Below are 26223 nucleotides of genomic sequence, written 5' to 3' on the forward strand. Positions count from 1 at the left end.
ACTCTTGTAGCTCTGAAATCAAGTATTTGAAAACACAGTGGTTTTTAGTTTAAACAATTATCTTAAATTTTATTGTTAAAAAAACATCGTAAGGATGTAATTGGAGATGGCAGTGAGAAATTTACAATGCTTAAAAAACATTGTAGGATCAAAAATATTCACTTTTGTATGGATTATTACTAAAACAACACCTTGTTATGAAATGAAAGTACCATTATTTTATCTCTACAAAGGCATTTCAAGATTAATTAATGGAAAATAACACCACCATGAATTGTTATTATCAAACTTCACAAATGAACCAATTAGAATTGCGATCTGAATAGCTACAGTTTAAAGCAAGTTTCAATATAAAATTGTTTCAAAGATAAGCTGGCTTACTTTAAAACTCTTATCCCACTTTCCAATTTTAAAAGGTAATTTATGAATTACCCCTTTATAAATTTATTCTAAAATATCTTTTGGCATTCAAACACTTTATGAACATTTTACATTTTCTGCCTTTAGCTTTCAATAAAATGAGATTTAAATGCTTAATTTGGTGCATTTCCAAATGTTACACACATATAGTATCTCATCCTGACTATAATGACTAAATTGTCTACGAGTTTTCATTCTCCAGAGGTGGTCCAAAACGTTTATTTGAGCAAAAGATAAAGCAATCTCTTTTGTAAATGGTTATCCAATTCACCCTACTTGAGACTGAATTTCACTTTTACTAATGGACCCTATTTACATTAGAAACAAGAACAGCAATGACTTTTTATGGTCAAGATGCTTATTCACAAAGACCAGAGTTGAATATTTAGTATGGGATAGTTTCAGCTCTATTTTATTTTGTCAGTCATATAGCATGAGACTCACTCCTAAGGAGTGACCATACAGATAAATAAATTGAGATCCAAAAAGGGGAGGTGATTTACCATATCTATTAATGACAGAGTAGAAGCTCCTGACAATCTTTTGCACCATCCATCGCATGATGCCAAAATGCCTTTTTGAATACATTTTTTAAAAAATTGATATGGAATGACTAAAAGCTCCATATTAGAATTAAATTTTGAAGCCAAAACTTGGCTACAGAAAAATATTTTTAAAAATCCATAGTTTCTGAATGGATTTTTTCTACTCATTTATGACTTCAGTTGAATATACCAAAATGTGCCACAAAGTTTCTCCAAAGTACTTTAATGCTCAGTGAAATGTATTTAATTCTTACTAAAAGCAAATACTTCATTATGAACTCATACATTTTCATAATTTTAATTTTTCACATACATAATCCTTTTTAAGAGGATAGATTACTTGTTCTTTTATCATATTAAAAAAATTGGTCTCTGACTCATTAAAAAGTGGCAGTGTGGTAAGGACATTAGATTATAACACAATATTCAGGAACACTTCAATATCACTTGACAGGCACCATTTATCACAGAGTCAGTTTCTTTATAGACTTTGTTTCTACAAAGTGGTGCAAAGCTTTCAGTATAATTTAGAATCTACAGACTTCTGAGACCATTTTAAAAGGCAATTTTGAATCATTACAAGAGAGAACTATCAGAGACATGGCACTGATTGAAAAGGTGATATCATAGTTTACTATCTCAGCTGTGTGTTTTCCATGATTTATGAAGAGGCTATTCAGAACACATCTGGGATAAAATATGCAAAGATATATACTTTATCTCAAAGCAAATATGACACAGCTAATGTCCTAGCAGCTAGCATCCAAAATAATGTTGAGCGTTTTTCTACTGTTTATGCACTTTATTGAACTTCAGTGTTTTAAAAATTGGTAATCTGCTGGGCTCGGTGGCTTAGCCTGTAATCTCGCACATTTGGGAGGCTGAGGTGAGTGGATTGCCTGAGCCCGCGGGTTCGAGACCCGCCTGGGCAGGCGAGACCTCATCTCTACAATAAATAAATCAAAAAATTAGCCAGGCATGGTAGCGCGCGCCTGTAGTTCCAGCTCCTTGGAAGGCTAAGGAGGAAGGATCGCCGGAGCCCAGCAGGTCGAGGCTGCAGTGGCCGGAAGCGGTCACTACACTCCAGTCTGGGCGACAGAGTGAGACTTCAACTCAAAAAAAAAAAAAAAAAATTGGTAATCCATGTAACTTTCAATGAACTAACACATTTGATAGGCAGGGCACATCTCTCCTCCCCTATCATGTCAGATTTCAGAACTTGCTGAATTTGTTTATTTAACTCCATTGACTAAGACCACGTCCTCAAGTGTTAAAACTCAGCTACTAGCTTTGAAAACAAAAGGACATTTATTGTACTCTCAGGTGCATTAAACAGCATGTTCATATGCCCAAACAAATTGACACCACTGGTTAAATAAATCAAGCCATTAGATCGTGAAGTATCGATCTTTCCAATCTATACACAGCCTACACGTATAACTCAAATGAATCTATGTCTATTTTCCTCACAACAATGAATGCCACACACTGAGACAAGACCTTTCAGCAATTAAACTGATCTCTGGTTTTATTACTAATTGATTGTACCATGAGGTATCCGAGGGCCTGAACATATTAATGCAGCTTCCCAAAGCACCTGGGTTGTATCCTAGGGAAATGACTGGTGTTAAAAGAAGCACAGCAGGTGAGAGAAGAAAGAACGTAGGAGTCACCTGGGCTCTTTGGTTAAAAAAAGAGCAAGGCCACTTACTGGGAATTGTACTTGGATTAGCTTTGAAAATAAGCTAAAATCCAACATTTATCATAAATTCTTGGAGTTTTGAAATGAAAGGAAAGCTAGCAGTTAATTTTTCATGCCCTTTGGTATTGCCACATTAAAAACGTACATCGCAATAATGTTATCACAAAGATTGCTAGAATGGAAAACTTTGCATTCCTTTATGTTCATGACATATTAAGAAAATCTTCATTGAAATGAAAAATAAGAAATTATTCTTTGACTTTAGTCAGATGTTCCTTTGACTTAAAAAAAATTGGCAAGGGATATTCACATAATGTCTTACAAGTTCTAGTTTAAAAGCACAGTGACCATCTTGGGGATTCCTGCCAAATTCACTCTTAATATGACAAATGCTGTCACACATTTTAAATAGCAAACTGACATGCATAACTACATAAAGCTTTCTTTTTATTTTTAATTCATAAACCTTAATGAATATAGAGTGCCTGATTTTAAATAAATGGATCCTTTAAACAGGTGATTATACTATAAATAACTAAAGTTTCCTGATTTCTTGCATTCTTGTAAAAGCCAAGTAACCTAGTTTTTAACACCCATCTTAGCATGTGGGTGTGGTTTTCTAACCTTAGATACTAAATATCATAATTTATATTTATTCTCTCCATGATGGAAATTGAAAATGGGACCAACTTACATTCAGCATTTTCTCCTAAGTCCCTTTACATAGTTCTGTAATAGTTTTAGAATATAAACATGTTATAATATATTTTGCAAACACGATTTATACACCCTAGAGGGGTCAAGGAAAAAGGCGGACTTTCCCAGGGGTGCCAAATGTCTTCCTCAGCAGACTGTTCTGCAGTTCAGTGTTCATAGCTTCTTCCTGCACTGACTCGTTTGGAAAGTCTCCTCTCTGCCAAATGTAACTCAGTACTGGCTCCCCTCCATGGATAAAACCAGGCAACCATGTCCATTTGTCTAGTGGGATATGGGTGAGCATGGTTTAAGTCAGAAAGAGATCAAGATCAGACCCATATCACGAACCAACAATTACAAAGGTGACATGTTGCCCACTCCAGTCACATAGTTCCCACTGCTTTCTACGCCGCACAGTGGTTGATGCTACTGAGTTTGTTTTTTTTTTAATTAGATCCCTTTGAGAAAAATTATTACCCCCACTATCCAACCTGAAATCTACTTGCAGAGACCAGGATAAATACAGGCTGCAGATTGTATCTGAAGAATAAAGCTAGGTGGTTTTTCAGCATTTAGACGTCTCTGGAGCCATGCAAATGGTGCGTGCAGTCTAAGACACGTGCTTTCTCTTCCAATATCAACTGCAAGTTCTAAATGAGACCTCAAGTCCCCCAGGTCCCTAAAATAGAGTCCTGCTCCATGCAAGTTCTTCTTTATAGATGATTAATTCAGTGCCAGTTTCACAGTAAAACACTCTGTTCCAATTTCTGAATCATCCATATAAAGTCATGGGTAGCAAGAACAGATAAAGAGGCGGTCTGTCACTCCAGACAGAATATGAATTTGTTTAAAGCTACTTCATTTATGAAGCAAACATGAACTGTTACCAGCCTAGAAAGGAAAGAAAAGAGAGATTATGATGTGTCTGCTTTCTGCCTTTTATTTCATTCTCAATAGCTGAAACCATCTATGACCACAGAATGAGTGATAGATTTACAATGTATACTTCACTTACATAGCTTAAAAGAACTGGATAAATGTTTTCTTATATGCAGTGATCAGTCATTTTCTGTGATATCCCTGGTAACACAACAATATCTGAAATAATCCTACTTATTGTTTATTGTCTATCTCCGCCCATTAAAAGATAAGCTTCACAAGGGCAGGGAGCTTGCCTATCTTTATTTCTGTCCCGTCACTCTTATAACAGTGCCTGGCACATAGTAAATGCTCAGTAAATATTCTTTGAACACAAGAATGCATAAATGTGGCTTTCATTTCCCCCAGACATTCCACCAATGATCTGCTTATGATAAGAAAGTTATCAAACTATTTAGCCTTGGATTTCTCTAGCAAGACTATGAAAGGTAGTAGACAGTAGTAAGGAGAGAAAGGTTGGAGAACAAGGCCATGTCTAAAGAGTGGAGAAATGGAGACAGATGGAGTAGCATGAAAAGAGGAACCCGAGACAAATGGAGAAGCTGGTCAGAGGCCACCAACAAGAAAGTATCACAAGGCTGCAGAACAGTTCCAGTATCCTGACTGTCTAGGTAGGTTCTAACAAACTCTTTTTCCACCTGAGGAAAACAGCAGCAGCACAATTTCATTCAATACTTCCAGCCAAGAAAAGACAGACAAATCCTGGCACTGCATCCTGACAAAGCCTCTGGGAAGGTTCATTTGGCCTCAGCACAGCGTATTATTGTACTTGTTGAAGCATGAGTGCTACACTGTGTTTAAGTTCTTCAGTAGTGGTGTGAAACCACAGAACTTTTAGATGCTTCGACTTTCCACTTTTTTTTTTGAATCCCAGATAGTATCATCACTCTATCTTCGTCACAGACCCCAAATAAGTGTCTGTTTTGCATTTCTCTTCTTCCCTGCTGCCTCTCTTCCCCTACTTTAGTCCTTGTTTATCAATCTCAGAATCACAAATCACTAGTGTAAAGGTGTTGAGATCATCACACAGATTATCTACAGAATTCTATAGTGTGAGTAATAAGAATTGCAGTATTTTTTCCAGTATCTCTAAACGTAATATATTAAAAACTGTCTTATGTAACAATTTATCAAACAAAGAACTCTTGGAACTAGAGAACTTGTATTTAGGAAATCAGAATTAAATATAGAAAGAAAAATTAAGAGACATTAACAGAAAACTTCAGAAATCCAAAATATATAGAATGTATTTTAAAAATAAAGCATAGTTAGAAAAGCAAAAGGGAATTTTTAAAAAAAACCAAAAGAATATTGTTTTTGAAAAAGCTATAGCTGCAATTCTAAGCTTAATGTAGAGAATCAAAGGTAGAGAAACAAGATTGAAAATTTATTTTTTATTTTGTCCCTCAGTCACTTAGCAAAGATAATGAACTTGAAGACTGACAACTGTTTTCCCCACAAAACTACCATTTTAAATAACGATATTCCAGATTCTTGCAACAACCTCATGAAGTAAGAAGAGAATTATTATATCTCATTAGATATAAAAAACCAGGGGTTGAAGACATGAAGCTGACTCATCCAGGATTCTACAGCTAGTTAAGAAACAGAGCCAAGGCTGGAACCCAAGGCTAAGCTCTGATCTGCTTTACAAACCGTCTACAGAAAGAAAGCTCAGAAACAGAACTCTAAAAGCTCCTGAAATTCTTGGAAAACCACTGGTAAAGAATCATAAATCTTCCCATTTAGTTACCAATCCTTCTCAAACCCTGTGGCCTGAATTTTCAAGCCTGCCTTGAGCTTGTCCTTACTCCAATTCTAAGATCTATTTTCTTCTCTGTTAACTCAAATATACAGGAAACTTCCAGTTTGTGTTTCCTTAATGAGTCTCTCCACAAGCCTAATTATAATGAGTGTTACTTTCTACATTCACCATGCTGGGGTAAGTCAATAAACCACTAACTGAGTGTCTACAAACCCATACTATTTCCTACTGACCAGATTGGGCCTTCTCTGTGACTAAGCAGTCTTTTAAGATCTCACTTAAGATTCTTCGTAGATGACTGAAATTTCAAATCTATTATTTCCAGCCCTGACTGTTTTCTGAAGTTCCAATCTAACATAATTGGCCACTCGTCAGTTCCAGCAACACTTACCAACAGACCCTTCTCCTGATGTTCCATTTTCGTTCAATGACACCACCATCTGGGAAGTCCCACAGTCTTCAAATCATTCTTGAGTCCTGCCCACCATATCGAGCCTCATATCCCATCATAACTAGGATTTGTTGATTATTTTATTGCAGTGTCTCCAAAATGGTCTATGCTTTCTTATTTCCTGATCCTAACTTTGGTTCAGCTGTTATTCCCTCATATCCTATTGGAAGATTGACCTCCCAAGGGACTCCCTTCCTTTAGCTCATGGCTCCTATCCCTCTGGCCACAGCAACCCATGTTTACTTTCCCTAAACCTCTGTTTCCATTCTATCAACCACATCTTTCCCAACCACCCCCTGGCCCCCACCACCTCCCAATAGCTCGTTATATAACCTAATGAGGTTTAAGCCCTGTTCCTGGAATCCAAACCCTTTTTCAAACTGATACCACCCTTTCTTCTCCACATTTTAACCCTTATGTGTGACTTCCACTGGAGTCCAACTCTTCATCCTGACCCTTGAACAGAGTTTGGGCCTTCTTGACTGAGTTTAAGCCATCTGCAGTAAAGAGCCAGCTCAGTACAAATGCCACCTTCATCACTTACAAAGAGAAGCCTTTCTCTTATTGCTAGTGATTTCTCTCACTTCAAATAAGGCAACTGTATGTGGGCATGCCTGATTCTAAGAGACACCATTCACAACTTCCACACTATTATCTTGAGCTATGTTGAGTCTTGTATAACCATTTGCAGTGGCTCTGACTTTGATCTTTTACTGCACCTTCTCTGTAAACTCCTTTTTGTTGCTTTTTAAATTTTGTATGCTTTTAGTTGATTGTTTAATATTGGTTATTAGGCCTATGCCTTATTTCCTTTTATAGGCCATAAGCAATTTGAGGACACAATTAGGATATATATATATATATATATATATATATATACTTTTTTTTTTTTTAATTTTACTATGTTGACCAACCTTGTCTTGAATTCTTAGCCTCAAGCCATCCTCCTGCCTCAGCTTCCCCAAATTGCTGGGATTACAGGTGTGAACCACTGTGCCTGGCCACAGCTAAATTATTTTAAGCTTTGTATCCACCAATGAACCCACTAGAATTTGCTGGAATCATATTTGTAGGAAGAATAGAGTAAAATTTTCCCATAGTACACTAACATAGATAAAGCTTTTCATGTAATTTATCTCCATTTTATTTATTTTCTTAATCTTTGCTATATACAACTCAATACATGAAAAATTCTTGTAGGTGGTCGCATATGGATACTTGGCATCAGCTAAGTGATTAAGTAGATTTTTAACTTTTCACATAGCTGTTCTCATGTGTGAATGTGTGATGTCAAATAAACACAACTTCAGTATGGCATTTTCTTTTCTTTTCTTTTTTGAGTTGGAGTCTCACTCTGTTGCCCAGACCGGAGTGCAGTGGCCGCTCCCGGCCACCGCAGCCTCGACCTGCTGGGCTCCGGCGACCCTTCCAAGTAGCCGGAATTACAGGCGCGCGCTACCACACCCGGCTGATTTTTTGATTTATTGTAGAGATGAGGTCTCGCTGCCCAGGTGGGTCTCGAACCCGTAGGCTCAGGCAATCCACTCACCTCAGCCTCCCAAAGGCGCGGGATTACAGGCTGAGCCACCGAGCCCCGCTGGCATTTTCTTTTTTGAGTCGGAGTCTTACTCTGTCACCCAGGCTGGAGTGCAGTGGCACCTTCATGGAGACAGCAGTCTAGACCTCCTGGACCCAGGGATCCTTCCACCCCAGCCTTCCAAGTAGTGGAACCACAGGTGGGCACCACAATGCCTGGTTAATTTTTTTATTTATTGTAGAGACAAGGTCCCGCCAAGTTGGTCTCAAATCCCTCGACTCTGGCAATCCTCTTGCCTCTGCCTCCCAAAGTGTGGGAATGAAAGGCATGAGCTACTGTGCCTTTTTTGTTTTTGTTTTTTTAAGGTGCAACTTTTACATTTCTTTCACATTCTTTCCCTGTATTTAAACTATGAAACCTTCCTTACTTCTCTTCACTGCCCAAATGTAGGCTAGTTCCTTCAGAGAACTAACCGTTCCATGTTCTCTATCTTGGTGGTCCAATATTTGTCTTGATTTAATTTGTTTTCATTGGTGAAACTTCCATTTCAGGGAGAAATCCTTGCCATAAGCCTGAGTCATTCCCTGTGTTTCCCCCTTCCTTGCTAACCAAGAAAATGATTATAATCCAAATTATATCTATTTTTAAAATGTATAACTACAACTTCATATTTCATTTTTATCTTGGTACTTTTTACTACAGTTATTCTTATTTTTTCAAAGATTTTTCTCTTCCACCACATCATGGTTTGTTCTCCCAAGACTTTCCCTCTACTATACACATCCCTGAGAACTAGACTTAGAGTTCCCTGGCGGGTTTTGAATCTCTATTTGTTCAGGGTCAAGCATAAGGCTTTACTCTAGATAATAGGTAATCAATAAACAATTACAGATGATATATACACATTTTGATTTTGGGATTTGCAGATTTGTGGTGATGGGCTAACTGTTTCCCCTTCTTTTCCTATTTTTTTCCCTTATCATTTAAATATTATTTTCTTTTTAAGTCAGGGCCTTATTCTGTTGCTAAAGCTGGAGTGCAGTGGCTGGAGTTCAAGGGCTCACTGCAGCCTCCACCTCCTGTGCTTAAGTGATCCTCCTGCATTCACCCCCAAAATGTGTGCCACCATACCTGGCAAATTTTTTAATATTTATTTTTTGAGTCAGGGTCTCATTCTGTCACCCAGGCTGGAGTACAGTGGCATGATCATGGCCCATTGCAGCCTCAGTTTCTTGGGCTCAAGCAATCCTTCCATCTCAGCTTCCCGAGTAGCTTGGACTACAGGTGCAGGCCACCATGTCCAGCTAATGTTTTGATTTTTTGTAGTAATGAGGTCTTGCTATGTTTGCTAGGATGGTCTCGAACTTCTGGGCTCAAGTAATCCTCCATCTTGGCTTCCCAAAGGGCTGAGATTATAGGTGTTTGCCACCGCACCCAGTCTTTTTTTTTTATTTATTGTAGTGATGAGTTCTCACTATGTTTCCCAGGCTGATCTTGAACTCCTGGGCTAAAACAGTCATCCTGCTTCTGCCTCCCAAAGTGCTAAGATTACAGGTGTGAGCCACAATGTCCAGCTAAATTCTTATTTATTCATACATATATGTAGGGTTTTGTCTCTATAAATTTTATTTTCACATTACTACAATTCTTTAAGATATTCATTTATCTCTCCATTCATTTATTCAACAAATATTTATTCATTACTTATATGTACAAAGTATAAGTCATATAGTTTGGTGGGGTTCTGAAATTAAATTCAGAAACAAATCCTGTCCACTAAGAGCTTATGGTTTTGAAAATGTAGCAAAATGTTTATTTAAGTAACTGTGATGTCCTATCAAGGGTCATATGAAATGTAATTAGAGAATCATAAGTAGAGATTATTTTTTCATTTGGGAAGTCAGCTTTTTGAAGGTGGCAATACTGAGCTGAGTCTTGAGAAGGCTTTGCAGAGATAATGAGTAAGATGCTCTATAAAGGATAACTAGTCACTTCTTCATTCAGTCCGCCATCCATTCATATTGACAACTCAGGAAGTATAGTAAGTTGTTTTATTTTTTTTTCCTGAACAATTCTGGGTTTCTTAAACTTGATAAATGTGATTCATTTTATACATGAGTAATATTTCACAGGTTAAGAAAAATAAGTGAATAGATTTCCCATATGAGTATATTTCCCCTTGGCAGGCACATCTTGCTGTCCCATTGATCCAAAACAGCAAATTAAACACAAACATACAAGATAAAAATAAACTCTACTTCAAATGAGTCATCTTCTTTGCCATAAATGGATGTGAAACATCCACTGAGAGCTCATTCATTGACTCAGTCTTTCATTCAACCAACATACGTGTATCCAAAGCCTACAACGCACAGGCAAAAAGGTGCTGGGGATACATCAAGAACCAGACAGATCTATCTCCTGCCCTTGAATGTTATCTGACTAGATATATGTCTAAGTTGTTTAACTATGGTTGCTTTAAAATGCCACCTTCTTCTTCCTATATAAGTGGCTGGGTTTTCCCTCTCTTAATCCACTCTTCAAATGTCACATGATAAATGCCACATGATTAAAGAGACCAATACCCAAACCAGTGCAATCTAAAACCAACCAATGGAGGACATTACTTGAGCATTGAAGGCTCAATTAACTAATGTGTGGTTTGTGGATGCCTGCCTTAAGGAAACTGAAATGACTGTTAAAAAAAAAAAAGTGAAGTTTGTCTTGGGGTTGAAAGGCAGAGATATGAGTTTCTAGGAGCAACAGTGATTTCAGCTTGGAGAATATTTCTTGGGGAATATAAAAAGGGTGGAGTGAAGAGTCTATCCATTTATATTAATAGAAAGGAAGAATGAGCCTAAAGAGAAGTTGGGATGGGGGATGGAAAAAAGAGGGTGCTATTCATGCTTTGGACAAAAAAGTTCAAGGACAAGATTAAAGGCAAAAGTGAAGAAATCTGTGGAATAACAAGGTTAAAGTATTAGACAAATATGCCACACAGTTGTTATTATATCATTTTATGCTGGGTTGTTGAAAAATGATGTTCTATGACTACAAAAGTGAGCTCCTAGGAGAGGCAAAACACTCTGTGACCCAGCTCCCCAGAGGAAGAGTCAGTCTGGAGAGAAATCTCTGAATTTGGGGCAGGAGTGAAAGTTGGAAGGACAGTGACCTGTAAGGAAAAGGAAAAACTCAGACCACATTCGCCATAAGCAAGGAGACCAAATAATTCCCCGACAATGAGAGAATGCACAGAAGAACTGAGACATTAGGAAAAGGAGGGAACTTTCATGCACCACTGTGGTAGATGTACCCAGGATTCCACGAGTGAAATCAAAATTTATAGCCAGTTAGCAGAAGCAAAAGGAAGGGAGAGCAAGATCAGTGCTGGATCAAGGTAATGCCACCCTAGGTGTTCCCTCAACGGCGTCTGCAGCAGAGAAAGTAGACAGGATGGCAATAACAAACACCAATAGCTTCTAGCCATGTCTACTCCCCTTCCCACAATCCCACCACAGACTCTCGTAATCACAGCACATATACTCAATGCGTCCTGGGCTCTGGACTGTAAGGAGGCATAATTATTAACAGTCATTTGACAGGTGGCACTTGATCTTGACAATTCTAGTTTCCTGGTTGTTAAATATTTTGACCCTTTCTTCTTTTCCTTAAAATAACATGGAAATAGTTTTTAATTTTTTACTTGTTTCAGTATCTAACACATGGGACACTGTCATGTTATGGTAGTCACATCTAAGTAAAATTTATTTTAGTCCTAATGTGCTCTGTTCCTGTAGTCCATTTTATTTTCTGGCTTCAAAAGTCATCATCCAACTGTTGATTTTTTTGTATATTTCCCATACTCAATGAATCTACTAATCAGGACCTACACTGCTTTCCTTTCAAAACTTGAGAAGACACAATGAATTTGTTATGCACAATTCAATTGTGAAGCAATTTCAGTTAACACACTGACATGTGCTTGATAGAAGACTTATCAATGAAGTCTGTTTCTAAATTTGCCACCTAAGATGCCCTATAGTTTTTGATAAATATTTCAACTTGAATTCTAAAAACTTACCAATGTACGAAAGTAACAGTGTTGATACAAGTCACAATTATACTTCTTGAAACTCTCTCTCTTTTTCTTGCAACATACTGAAAAACAAGAAAAATGCTTATTTGCATTTAGACAGAGATTCTGAAGCACACCATGATCTGGGCATTGTGAAAGGCAGTTTTTCTGTGAATACAGTAGCAGAAGATAGCAAAACTGAGTGAGAGGCTTATGGTTTTGAGTATTATTTTAGGGAAGACTTTATGTGTCTCAACGTAGTCTTCCCAAGTAGTTTAAGAAATTCTCCCTCTCTCTATGCATATACACATACTACATATGCTTATATGCATTTCATTTGTGCTTATGGATACATACAAGCATGCTATGAGGGAAAGAAATATACCAAATAAAAATTATAGCCAGTTATAAATTAAAGTATTAGTTCTGGAACAATATGGGGTAAGGTAAAAGCGTCATGAGGGTAAGAGCAAATTAAAAGGCATCTTACAACAATTTAGGTATTTTACTTTGGAGAAAACAATGACTATGTTGAATAAGTCAAGAACTCTGAAAGTCAGAGTGATATGAAAAATGTTAAATACACAAGAGAAAAATCACTGAATAAACCTGAATAAGAAGTGACACCATGAGCCTGGGTTTGAGGTAGGATGTGACAAAGGTTGAGTTTAGAGAGGCTAAAGAGAAAAATTGTGGTAGCAATTCAGGAAATCATAAAAATATAAAGGACAATTATGACTATTACCAAAAGAGTAAGCTTGGGAAAAGACTCTGAGAAATGAATCAAAATGTTTTTGCAAAAGTGTGGAAAACAAAGAACGTAAGCAAATGTATCTCTGGAGCTCTCTGACCAGGAGTCAAAGCAGGATTCTATTGCTTATTAGAATAAGAAAGCAGGGGTGACCTTTTCTGCTACCCTAAGAAGGGTCATGGACACAATTATGTGAAGGTTTTCTACAGAAAAATAGAGATAAAGGATGGAAGGGAGGTCAGAAACAAGGATAGAGAGCTGGGACTCAATGGTTGGGAATGGAGGTCATGAATGAACAGCTTCTGAAAGACAAGATGAGCATGTGCACAGTATGCAAAATGGCAATGTCACTCTTACTCACGCACCCATTTAGCAAAGCAAAATACCTTATTTCATTATCCTCTTCATTAATCTGTATATTTTCAACTGTCCTTGTAAGATTTGGTTGTTTCTTCTGGAAAAAACCAATGAAATATGTTGGAAAAATGTCAGTGAATTGGTATGCTAATTAAGAGGTAAGTAGTTTTCATTTTTATCTTTTATGTCAATAACTCCAATAAGTCTTTTCAGCATGTAGCATGCAAAATATTTTTGCAATAAAAAATAAAACTGTGTGGAATTTTTGACTCATCATTTTTAGGATGTTGGAGGTTAAACAGTAATAAAGAAACTGACAGATTTAAATAGTAATCAAATTCAAAAGCATTTCAAAAAGCTGAGTCACAATGATTCAGCACATTTAAAAATTTTAGACAGGCTTTAATAAGAAGAGAACTAAAGGAAGAGAAATTTTAAAAAATAGCACAGGATACAAATAGCATTTCTATTTGGCTTTTAAGCACATCATATGGTTTTTAACCAACTTTCTTTCAGTTCAGGCCATTAAAACCAGTTCCCAATAAGTGTTGATTGTTAGTTAGAGAGATTTTCTCTAGACAGAATGCAAAAAGGAGGAAATCTTTCTAAAATGTAAATTTTGTTGAAACTCTAAGTTAAGGTAGCACTCATTGTTTTCTTAATAAGATTCTCAGAAAACGAAAATTTGTTAATTATTTATGTAAATATGATATGAACAAGTAAATATGTAAAGTTGAGTGATCAAGAAAAAAGAAAAGAGCCAGGCTCGGTGGCTCAGCCTGTAATCCCGCGCCTTTGGGAGGCTGAGGTGAGTGGATTGCCTGAGCCCGTGGGTTTGAGACCCGCCTGGGCAGCGAGACCTCATCTCTACAATAAATCGAAAAATCAGCCGGGCGTGGTAGCGCATGCCTGTAATTCCGGCTACTTGGAAGGCTGAGGCAGAAGGATCGCCGGAGCCCAGTAGGTCGAGGCTCCGGTGGCCAGGAGCGGCCACTGCACTCCAGTCTGGGCGACAGAGTGAGACTCCAACTCAAAAAAAAAGAAAAAAGAAAAGAATAACACTTACCTTCCAGTACAAAGCTCCAAAAGCAAAGCCAATTACAAGAGAAAAGAATGCTGGCAACGCCATGGCTGCCCATTGTAGGCTGGAGTCTTCAGTGGAATTTTCAGCTTTCCCTATAATTTAAAGAACACAATGGTGAATACAGCATCCATCCTAGAGGTTTTGCTCTTATGCTGTGGTTATCCTTAATTGTTTCCACAATACATTCTCAACCTATATCTGTTTAAAGTATTCAAAAGGCTGATTTTCCTGCTGAGTATTGTTTTGAACTTTGCAGCAACTTGGATTGGTTTAGAGTCTATCATACTCTGTGATCTATCACAGAAACAAAGAACTGACTATCACATATTCTCACTCATAAGCAGAGCCTGAACATTTACCATAATACTATTAAGAATGGGGTTTGACAGTAGCCGGAAACAGGCCAGGGGAGGTGGGGGGCACATAAAAGCAATAAGGGTATGTGACCTCAAACCAGGTGAAGTGGGGACAAAAGGGAGGTCCAGACTTTATCTGTACAATGACCACTTGTATACCTAATCCTGAATTGTACCTCATATCTTTAAAATAAAAAACAAAAACAATATATGTCCATGAAATCTCCAAAAGATGAGTGCATCAAAAAAAGAAAGAAACCCCAGAGATAGAGATTTGACTTGGTTAATGTTGATGCATGTGGAAAAGAGACTTGATGTATTCCTGGGGGTGGGAGGGTGGGAATAATTTATACTATCAAGCAAATCTATCTCCTGTGCCTTTATCTTTTAATGTCTTTTCACTTTATCGCTCTTGACAGCTTGCCCAGAAATTTTAGAAATGACATTTTGCAACCTGGATTAGGGTCTGTATGCATTCAGCTATGTCTGGCCTGCTGCAAATACTTAATATTTATATGTGCACTGTGGGTATAGTATTTCTAGGAATCCCATGCTTAGAAACATGGCTGTTTCTTTATTCGAATCTTCAATACATACTAATTGGATGTCACTGTGCCAGGCACGAAGGTACTAAGGGTGTGATTTTTCAGATTTTTTATGTTGGAAAGCTAGAGCCTAACACAAAAGAATTGTTGAAAGCCCCAGTGCTGCCCCATATTGATAAATTCTAAATAAGTAACTAAGTGAGATAGAAGATATGGGATTGGCTTTGGACACCTTCCTTGAATTTGTCTTACTCTTTCACAAGAAGCAGAATGACAAGCTCAACAAAACACATCTCCTGCAAGCCATCTCTTCCTCCTAAGGGGAAACTCATTTTGACAGATTTTTCTATATGTCTTCTTACAAAGAACAACTTAGTCGTTGTATATCTATTACTTAGCAAGTAGATACTTAACCTACTTAACCTATAAAGTACCTAAAATATATAATACAAAAGAAATAATTTATTGTGTATCAGCATTTAACAGAGAAAAAATAAATTCATGGATTTAACTTGAGAAGTAACAAACAGATTTTATCTACTTTGGGGAAAACAAGAATTGCCCATTCTCCCACCATATGTGAACTGGGAGCAGGAAATTCTCTAATTCTGATTCCTATAATGCCTACGTTTTCAAAGAGACTGTAATGATAGGATGTTAGCATGTATGCTCACATGCATGTGTGTGTGTTGGTGAGAGCGGAGACTGAGGGAGGGGTAAAGTGTATAGTTCAGGCAGTTCTCAGGTAGGGAATTGTGGGAAGTGGGATTGTCTACTCATATAAACATGAAGTGCCTCTGTAAAATGAGACTAACAGTTCTTCTGGCCCACCCCACATCTTGTAGTCCACGTGAGATATGTTTCACACATTTCAAATTGAAACCCAATATGAATTTTCTCACCAGAATAAATCTGAGTTACAAGATAGGACTTGCTATAACTAAAGCAGTATTATTATGACAATAACATGATTATTTTAAGGACTATATCACATTATGTGGGCTAGTCTGGGATTTAACCACCTTCTATAAAAGTATTTTCTCTAAGAAATGAATTCATAGTTATAAGTAATTCCTATCATTTTAGGGATTTTAATATTACCATCTGTAAATAAATAATTTGGGGGCATGGTTGCACATGCCTGTAATCCCAGCTACTTGGGAAGCTGAGGTGGGAGAATTGTTTGAGCCCAGGAGTTGAAGACCAATATGGGCAATACAGTGAGACCACATCACAAAGCAAAATAAGAAATAATTTGGCTATCTGTGGTTTTCCTTGACGGTCAACTTGTGGTGGCTCCCACTGTCTACTGGGATTACTGGCGTGTAATGATGATAGATTTGACTAGAAGATCTCCTTGAGGGGCCCTAGCCAATGTATTCAGAGAGGACAAAGAAAGCAAGTAATATTTTGTCTCCAAAACCCAATGGAAAATTCTGATGAGCCAGGGTGGTACTATGGAGACATCCGTTCTGTATGTGTGGTCGGGCAGATGCCCTGAAATCAAGGCAGCCAAACATCCTGTTCTTCCTGATCTATCCAAAGACCAAATCCGCATCTTGGATTTCACCACTCAGACCAGAGAAAAGAGTATACTCACTAGCCAAGGTAGGAAAAGCTTACTAAAGATGTTCTAGAACTTGCTACTCAATACCTCTCTCAGGCAGGAGGACAGCACCTAAGAAAGGGGCTTCAAACAAAACTGTGTGGGAGGCCTCATTAAGGAAAGCTTGCACTTGCTCTGAGCACTGTGACTTCATAGCCACGTTGACAGTTCCACTCCCAGGACTATGAGCCAAAGAAAATCCTGGAATCTGACTATGGGGGAAGGGGGGGTCATAAAAAAAGCCCCGGAAATTTCATATTTATCCTTACATGTTTAAAAACTTCAGTCACCTTCAAAGTACTTTGTGTTTGATGCAACACACCTATCAAGATGCTTTTTCCACTGCTCAAAACAGTTTTTGAACTTGTCAGTTTTGTTGCTTTTTAGCGCTTCTCCCATTTTTTTGTTTCACCTCTTCCATATCAGCCAAATGTTTTTCTTGAAGGACTTTTTACACCCGAGTAAACAAAAATAAGTCGCTCAGGGCAAGATTGGGTGAATTAGGAAGGGTGGGGTACAGGGGGTCATGCCATTTTTGGTCAGAAACTGTGGAACACGCAGTGCAGCGTGCAGGCAGGTGCTCTTGAAAATCACCAATCATGAAATGGGCAAACATGTTGAAAGAATCTCCAGAAATTTTCACTGAAGCGGAACACAGCCTCTCACAACAATGCCAGCTGGTACACAGATGCGGATGGGTTCCTAGAACACTCACCTAGCACGGGATGCCTGTACTACAAGGGTCCTGCCCTCCAAAAGATAATTTCATTTTTGGGGAGTCCCTCCTCTTAAGACATAGCAGCAATTATCCTGTAAGAAGAGGAGGGAGAGGAACAACACAGGTAGGGAGGAGAAAAGACCCACAGGTGATTGAGCTTCACCTCCTGTAGAGGTCAATGCTGCCTCCATTTTGTTATTTACTTATTCATGCATAGAGCTAAAGAACCAGGCCTTGGGTTCATCAGGATAGTATTATTCCTCTTGCAGGGGGAGAGAAACAACTTTATCAGAAGAGACTTGCTTACATCCCTAGGGGAGGACTTCCAGTATTTGCCATTGTAACTATCCCCAAGAAGTCCATGAGATTTCAACTGTATGCCTCAAACTTCCAAGGAAGAGTATTAGGGGCCAAAGCCCAAGCTGATAACAAAGATTTGGTTTTATGCAAAGACTATCTGCAGAGACCTGGTGGGGAGAGGGAGCTCATCTGGATGGGATATGAATAATACTAAATCCTGGGTTATGACCATTTTAATCATATCTCATGATTACTAAAACAGTCCACTGTCCCAAAACCTTAGGAGCTGACTTGTTTGGTTCCACTTACAATAACCAACACCTATGGAAATATAGAACACAAAAAACGGTGCTACCATTTTGCTAAACTTTTTAGAGTGAGCCTGTTTAGAGGCACCATGCCTGTGAACATGGATCTCTTGGCATTTAGGAAACAGACAAATGGGCATCCTTCCTTGATTCACATCCAGAGTTCTCTACAGGATCACCATATACTGATCCATGGTCTTTATGGCATCTAATTAATTGTTCTAACAATTAATGGCAAGCTCTTACTAGACATCAAGTATGGCTCCAAGCAAAAGTGTATTAACTCACTTAAAACTCACAGAAACCTTGTGAAGGAGATATTAGCATCCTCCACTTGGTTGAAAAGTCAAGAGAGTTCGACTTGCCTGGGTATGAGTCCAGGCAGGCTGAGTCAAGACTATTTCTGGAAGATGTATAAGGCAATGTCAAAGGCAGCATTTTTTTTTTATATCATTCAAGTACTATCTGTAAGAATCTCAAACTGAAACATCTTTTAGCTTGTCATAAAGAGCTATCACTATTCCTTTGTAAATATAACTCCCTTTGGATAACTCATAGGTGTGTATATTATCTCATGATTCTTCCTTACCCACTCTCATCTCTGAAATACATCTTCATACATTCTATTCCTCTGACTGACATGGCCAGCTTTTAAGTCTTATTCTTGAAAACAAGCATGCATTCTTCAAATTTCCCTGACCCTTCTCCAAAAATCAGTTCTACCTCATTTATGTTACAACTGAAAAAATGTACATAATTCTCTGATATGTGTTATATGCTGTACTATGAGTATTTTATTTACATCTGTTTTTCTTAGAATATGAGCACCTCAAAAGCTTGTCATGTGCATAGATATCTAAGTGGCATATTCATGAGGGACACCACCTAGTCAAAAGTTGCAGACCATGCAAGACTCAACTTTAAAAAAAAAAAGAAAAAAAGAAAACAAAAATGAACAAAGAAGAAGGCTGTCCATTCATTTTTGCAATTTAAAAAGTACCCTCAGACTCAAAGGCATGGGATGGAATAGGTATTCTATATTTACTTTGTCTTTTAAAGTCAGTAGGAAAGACTTTTGTTTCCAACCATGATGGTAACAGGCTAGCTCTCCCTAAATAACTGATTTTTGGACACATTATTTGAGGGAACTATTTTCAGAAATTAGCCAACAAGAGCACAAAAGTATAATTTCTGAGAGGGGAGATGCACAAAGTGAGGTCCTTATTTGTCCCAGCTTTCTGGCTGCCAGCTCTTTTGGCTGGGAGGCACCTATAGTTGGAGATATGAAAGACAGAGTCCAAAGGCAACATGGTATCACTGAGACAGGGAGGCAAACACTGATGTTCAGGGCTGTGGGTGTGGCTGGAGTTGGTAGATATGGGCTACTTGCAAGAAGAGAGTTGTGCAAAGAAGGAATACCAAAAAGCTCTGGAGGAGTCTCCTTAAGTTACTGGTATAAACACACAGGCTGACATTATAACACCTAACAAAATACAACTTTTGGGAAGGTATAATCTTTTTTTTTTCTTTTTTTTTTTGAGTCTGGGACTCACTATATCACCCAGGCTAGAGTGTAGTGGCATGATCACACTCACCACAGTCTTACCTCCTGGGCTCAGGTGATCCTTCTGCCTCAGCCTTCTGAGTAGCTGGAACAACAGGCAGGTACCACCACACTTGGCTAAATTTTAATTTTTTTAGTAGAGCTAAGGTCTCACTCTGTTGCTCAGGTTGGTCTTGAAGCAGTTCTCCTGCCTCAGTCTCCCAAAGTATGAGGATTATAGGCATGAGCCACTGAAACCCAGCCAGAAGCTATAATCTTAACAGAGATCATAGTAGTCACTCATCAATGGGGGACAAAGAGGTTCTGACAAGCAAAATTAGAGAGATTTTCTGAGCACTCTAGAAATATCTAAAAAATTCCATGCCTTAGGAATAAGGCTACCTTCCCTGATCTCTAAGAAGTTTAAAATAAGTCTAACAGAAAAGATAAAGTCATTTCCTGGTAATTGAACCTCCTACCAGAACAAAACTCAACAACCTCTAAAGAAATGCTAAAAAGTCCAGAAGACATGCAACAACACAATATCTATATATCTAGCATATATTCAAATACTACTAACCATTTAAAAGGAAATGTGATCCATAATCAGGGAGAAAAAGAATCAATAGATACTGACCCTAAGATGACCTACAGGTTGAAATTAAGAAACAAGAACTGTAAAATAACTATTATAATTATGTTTAAGAGATAAAAAAGAAAATATTGTCATAACGAACATGCAGATGGAAAATAACATGCAGATGGAAAATATCAGCAATAAAAAACTGAAAACTTAAAACACAAAATATAAATTTAGAAATAAAAAATTTGCTGGATTAAAAAAAATCAGCAGATTAGAGACAGCAGAAAAAAAGATCTGTGAACTTAAAAAAAGACAAGTAGAAACTACTCATTCGGAAGAACAGAAAGAAAAGAGGTTAATACATGAACAAAACTTCTTTGAACTATGACACAATATCAAGCTGCTTAAAATATGCAGGATTAGTATCTCAGAAAGACAAGAGAGAGAGAATGGAGAAAAAATATTTGAAGAAAGTATGACCAAATTTTCTCCAAATTTGGGGTAAACAAACATAGATCTAAAAAGTTTAACAAACATCTAGAAGGAAAACCACCCCAAGGTGTATTCTAATTAAGCTGCTACAAAGGAGAAAAATTTTAAAGAAAGCAGAGGAAAAAATGACACAATATTTACAGGGAAAAACAATTGATGGCTACTTCTTTTTTCAGAAACAATAGCTGCAAGAAGACAATGGAGTGACTTTGTTTTTTTATTTTTTTTTTGAGTGAGGTCTCACTCTGTCATCCAGGCTGGAGTGCAGTGGCATGATCATGGCTCACTGCAACCTCAACCTCCTGGGACTGCAGGCACATGCTACCACGCCCAGCTAATTTTTTGTAGAGATGAGTTTTCACTATGTTGCCCAGGCAGATCTCACCCTCCTGGGCTCAAACAGTCCTCCTACCTCAGCCTCCCAAAGTGCTGGAATTACAGGCGTGAACTACCACACCTGTCCAAGAGTGACATTTTAAGAAAAATAAAATCCACTGACCCAAAATTTAATATCTAGTAAAAGTACCTGCTACATGGAAGACAAAATAAAGCCATTTTCCAATTAAAAAAAAAAAAAAGATTCTCTTCACCAGCAGCAACAATATAAATGGATGAAACATTCTAACAAAAAAATCAGAGATCTACTAGATAAAATATCAAGAACCAACTATATGCTACCTACCAGAGATGTACTTTAAAAATAAAGACAATAGGTTGAAAATAAAGGAAAGCAAAAGACATGCCATGAAGACAGTAAGCAAAAGAAAGATAGGCTTTACTAATATCAGACTAAATAACTCCTCAAGACAAAGAGCACTACCAGAGGTGGTGAGGGATATTTCAGTGAAATTAAAAGGTCATTTAATCAGGAAAAACATAACAATAATAGATGTATAACTATATAATAATAGAGCTTCAAAACATATAAAGCAAACAACTCAGAACCAAAAACAGAATCACACATATCTACAAAAAAAGAAAATATTTTTAATTCTTCTTTCTCAGAATTGTTAACAAATTAGATAAAAAATTTAATAAGGAATGAAAGATATGAAAACCTCTATCAATCACTTTGGCCATATTTCAGACTGTTATACTCAATAGCTGAATAATGCACATAAAATAAGTCTCAATACATTTCAAAAGATTATAGAGTATGTTTTCCTACAATAACAAACTTAATTTACAAGCCAATAACAAAAAGATATCTAGAAACACCCCAAATTTTTAGACATCAAACAACCTACTTTTATATTGCCCATGAATCAAAGAGGAAATCACAAGAAGAATTTTTTAAAATTTAGAAAAATATGATAATGAAACTACAACATATAAAAGTATGTGGGATACAGCTAACATAGTGCTTACAAGAAAATTTTTACCTTTAAGTGTTTATAATTAGTGAAGAAAATCACTTAAAACCAATGACCTAATTTTTCCAACTTAAAGCTAAAACAAGTTCAGTAAATTAAACCCAAAGCAAATAGAATGAAGGAAATAATAAAGATTAGAAATCAATGAACTATAAGCAGAGAATTTAAGCCAAAAATCTTGGTTTCTTAAAAAAAAAACAAAAAACTTAATTGACCAACACACATACTAGGCCCTAGTCCCTTTTTTAAACTTTAGATCTGCTATATATGTAATTCAGATTTTCAAACTTTAGAAGATTCTGTCCTACAAATTTTGTATAACATATGCTATCCCCCTTGAGTCCTGGCTAGCATCCTATAATAAACACAATAATATCTCTGCAGTGAAATGTATAAACATTCATTTTTAGAAGGATAAATAGCCTCATCTCATTTCAGGTCAGGTTTTGGCATCAAAAATTCTAAAGTAAGTTGTATATTAGAAGGGTTTTTTAAAAAAATTCTGAATTATAGACTGTCTTGGATTCTTAATACATTAGTTACTCCTTTTTATAGATAGGTCTTTTAGGTTCCTGAACAAATGACAATACCCCATTTATAAGTCTTAAGGGATGATTTTCTTTTTTTTTTTTTGGGTCTTGAAAAAGAAAAATTTATTGTCTCACAGCTCTGTAGGTTAGAAATCTGAGTTTGCATAGTTGAGTTTTCTGAGTTCTCCGTTCCAGGTTTTACAAATACAAAGCATGAAGTCAGGTGGTAGAAATAAGTACACACATATATTTGCAGGTATATATGTGTGTGCATATAAAAATAAAACAGTTGTATGTGAACTAAAATGGTTAAAACGCAAAGATTACCAGTCTTGGTTACAATTGTTTTTACATAGGGAGATACATGCTGTTTACAAAAAACACATCTGAAGTAAAGCAACACAGACTGGTTTGAAGTAAAGGCAATACTAACCCCCCAAAAGTAGACATTTTAATGCCAGACATGTTAGACTTGAAGGCAGAAAGCAGTACATGAGAAAGAGATGCAATCCACTCAAAATTACATGTAGTTATAAAATATATAAAAACTAAAAACATAAAATATTCTGAAATTTATATGAACTTATATATGGCAAAAGGAAAAAGTTAAGGCATTGAGGAAACAATGTGGCAATGCCTGGGATGGTGAGATGAGGGTGGCTTCACTATGTGACATTGAGACTTAGACAGACAGTAATTAAGAGGTGGGGCACAGGGCATTGCTTCAGTGATAGAGGGATGACTTTTAAAGCTAAGATCACAAGATGATTTTATTTTCTTCCGACACTTTCCATGAAGCTAGCAAGTATTTAGTAAATCCAATAATAACCTTTGTAACAACCTTTGCCTGGATTTGAAAAGAGAACATAGTCTTCCAGGGAACCAGGTTCTTGGCCAAGGAGGATATACATTTTATGAAAATAAGCATATTCTTCCTCAAATATATAATTTTATAGTTAAATAAACAAAATCGTCAAATTTACAAACACACAGTAGTAAATATTGATATACACAAAACTGAAATTATCTGTAGAATTCTACACAACCAGGATCTGTATATTAAATTTTAAAATTTCATTTCTGTCAGGCTCATTTCACACAAAATGTATTGTATGTCTACAATGAAAAAGGTGAAAATCATGTTTCTAAAATTAATTTCATGCCTTATCTAAAATAATCTTAGCAGAAAACTTAGCCCAATTATTTAAGCATCATCTCAAGCTCTAGGGAAACCCAACTCTACAAACTTAAGTCTCAGGAAGACCATAAGAGGAATAACAGTAACAGAACAGTATTCATAGCAATAATAGTCAAAATTTCCTTGAAGCCCATGCAATACTCCTATAGATGCTACTTGGAGCCATGCATGCATTAAATCAGACATGTGTACTTACTATTACTGCTACTGCTGTCATTCCTAAGGGAGCTGGCTGCAACAGGGGGTAACATAAATGGTTTTGTGACACTGACTCTGGAATCTAAATAGAAAGCAATAATGTGTCAGTGTTGCATGGTGACTTATATGAATTACAGAGTTCCCAAAAGGTAAGGTGTAATACCAGAGTACTTGTCAGGTCTGCTTCCCAAATCTAGATAATTTAGATCCTATTTATTTCATATTGAGTCTTGCTGTTCTATTTTACTAAAAAGCTCACCAGAATCACCTTGTATAACAAAGATTTATTGCATACACATGCTAATAAAAATGAACAGTGACAAATTGTTGGTAATTTCTCATTTTTTTAAAGCAATAAAATTATAAAAACAATGAAATTATTTTTGTTTATAGTAATCCAGTGAGGGGAAAAAAGATTCTCCATACAAAGTGACTGGGGAGGATCAGAATTCAAAGCTTAGAATTAGATCCTTAAGAAAGAGATTTGAGAAGGGAACATCAAGAAGACTGGAGGAGAAGAATAATGTAATTGTACATTACTAGCAAATATTAGAAAATAAAAAAGAACACTTTTACACTGTTGGTGGGAGTGTAATCTAGTACAACCTCTGTTGGAAAACAGTGTGGTGATTCCTAAAAGATATAAAAATCGACCTTCATATGACCCAGCAACCCCCCTTCTGGGAATATACCTGGAGCAACTCAAATAATACAACAAAAAAGATACTAGCGCATGCATATTTATTGCAGTACTATGCACAGTAGCAAAAACATGGAACCAACTGTGCTGCCCATTGAAAGTAGACTGGGTTAAAAAAAAAATGTGGTACACATACACAATGGAAAATTATGCAGCCATAAAGAAGGATAAAATCATAAACTTTGCAGTAACTTGAATGGATTTAGAGTCTGTAATACTCAGTGATCTATCAAAGAAGCAAAGAACTGAGTATTACATGCTCTCACTCATAAGTAGACCCTGAACAATTCACATAATATTACAAGAAAGGGATTGGCAGTAGTGGAAAACCACCAGGAGGAGGGGGAGGGACACAATCAATAAGAGTACCTGATATCAAACCAGGTGAAGTGGGTACCAAAGTGAGGCCCAAACTTTACCTGTACAATGACCATTTGTATATCAAACCCTGAATTGTACCCCACATCTTTAAAATAAAAATTTAAAAAAATATATATGAATGACCATTTCACATACCGTTTACTCACACAGTTCTTTAATCTGAAAATGAGTATTGTTTTGGCCAGCTTGGAAATCAACAAATCTACAATTACTAGTTTATTTTGTGTCACTGATAATCGCTTTTTTATGTTTTATAGCTATACATATATTTCGTTCAGAGGCACATTCTTCCTGCACGGTAAGATCCAAGCTTGCTATTTACATGTGAACTGGGAATGCTTAAGTCTTACCTTTCTCAGGACTTAATGTTGAAGAAACCACACAATCACTAGTTTCAGATGCCACCATAAAGTCCTTGAAGGCATCAATGGATCTGTTAAAAATTCTAAAGAATTCTTCAGGAGTAAAGTGCCTGGGTTCTGGGCTCTTAGACGATTTTTTTACATTCTAGAAGGAAAAAAACAACATGATGGTATTTTTCAAAGGGTACACAGACTTAACTGAGGTCAAGATAATGAACTATAAACATGTCCTTTTAAGATTCCAGTATATGAACTCTTAAAACTAACATTCTAAGACAGCCATTTTAATGTATGTAGTTCAAACTGGTAATGCAGGCTAGTAATCTCGAGTTGAGTCTGAGGCTTACCTCGTGACAAAAGCAAAGGGGTGAAGCAAGTCTCAGTGAACAAAATGTCATAGCAATGAGATAATCCTGACAACCAATTGGGGTCATTTTTATTTAGAGAGTCTCATTAAAACAGAAGTATTAATTTTTAAAAGGCCTCTCCATTATGAGGACTTCCAGTCTTTAGAAAAGAAAAAAAATCCCTCCATAACAAATGCAATGTCCCCAAATTTTAAAAGTCTGGTGATTGTAAATACTGGGAAGGACACAGAGTAAAAGGGATGCTAATGTATTGCTAGTAGATATAATGTAAGCTGATACAACTGATACTATCTGGTAAAGTCGGACATGTGCCCACATCCTGTATTTGGAAATTCCACTC

General features: G+C 36.8%; 1 protein-coding gene across 5 annotated transcripts in view; it reads right to left on the reverse strand.

Moving 5' to 3' along the window:
* The window catches only part of KITLG (KIT ligand), a 169933-nt gene that overhangs the window by 74042 nt on the left and 69668 nt on the right, over window positions 1-26223 (reverse strand). For 2 of the 5 annotated variants that reach the window (XM_008062470.2, XM_008062472.2), the window contains exons 5-10: window positions 25504-25660; window positions 24071-24154; window positions 14305-14414; window positions 13268-13335; window positions 12137-12213; window positions 2788-4254 (exon numbers count right to left, since the gene is read on the reverse strand). In XM_008062470.2, the coding sequence (XP_008060661.1) occupies window positions 12174-12213; window positions 13268-13335; window positions 14305-14414; window positions 24071-24154; window positions 25504-25660 (459 nt within the window). In that variant the 3' untranslated portion in view covers window positions 2788-4254; window positions 12137-12173. Of the gene's footprint in view, window positions 1-2787; window positions 4255-12136; window positions 12214-13267; window positions 13336-14304; window positions 14415-24070; window positions 24155-25503; window positions 25661-26223 lie in introns of those variants that run through there. The other 3 variants (XM_008062471.2, XM_021714705.1, XM_021714706.1) reach the window with 2 other exon arrangements.

This window comes from Carlito syrichta, unplaced genomic scaffold (assembly GCF_000164805.1).
Source record: "Carlito syrichta isolate Samal-C Ts95f unplaced genomic scaffold, Tarsius_syrichta-2.0.1 Scaffold305718, whole genome shotgun sequence".
Lineage (NCBI taxonomy): Eukaryota > Metazoa > Chordata > Mammalia > Primates > Tarsiidae > Carlito > Carlito syrichta.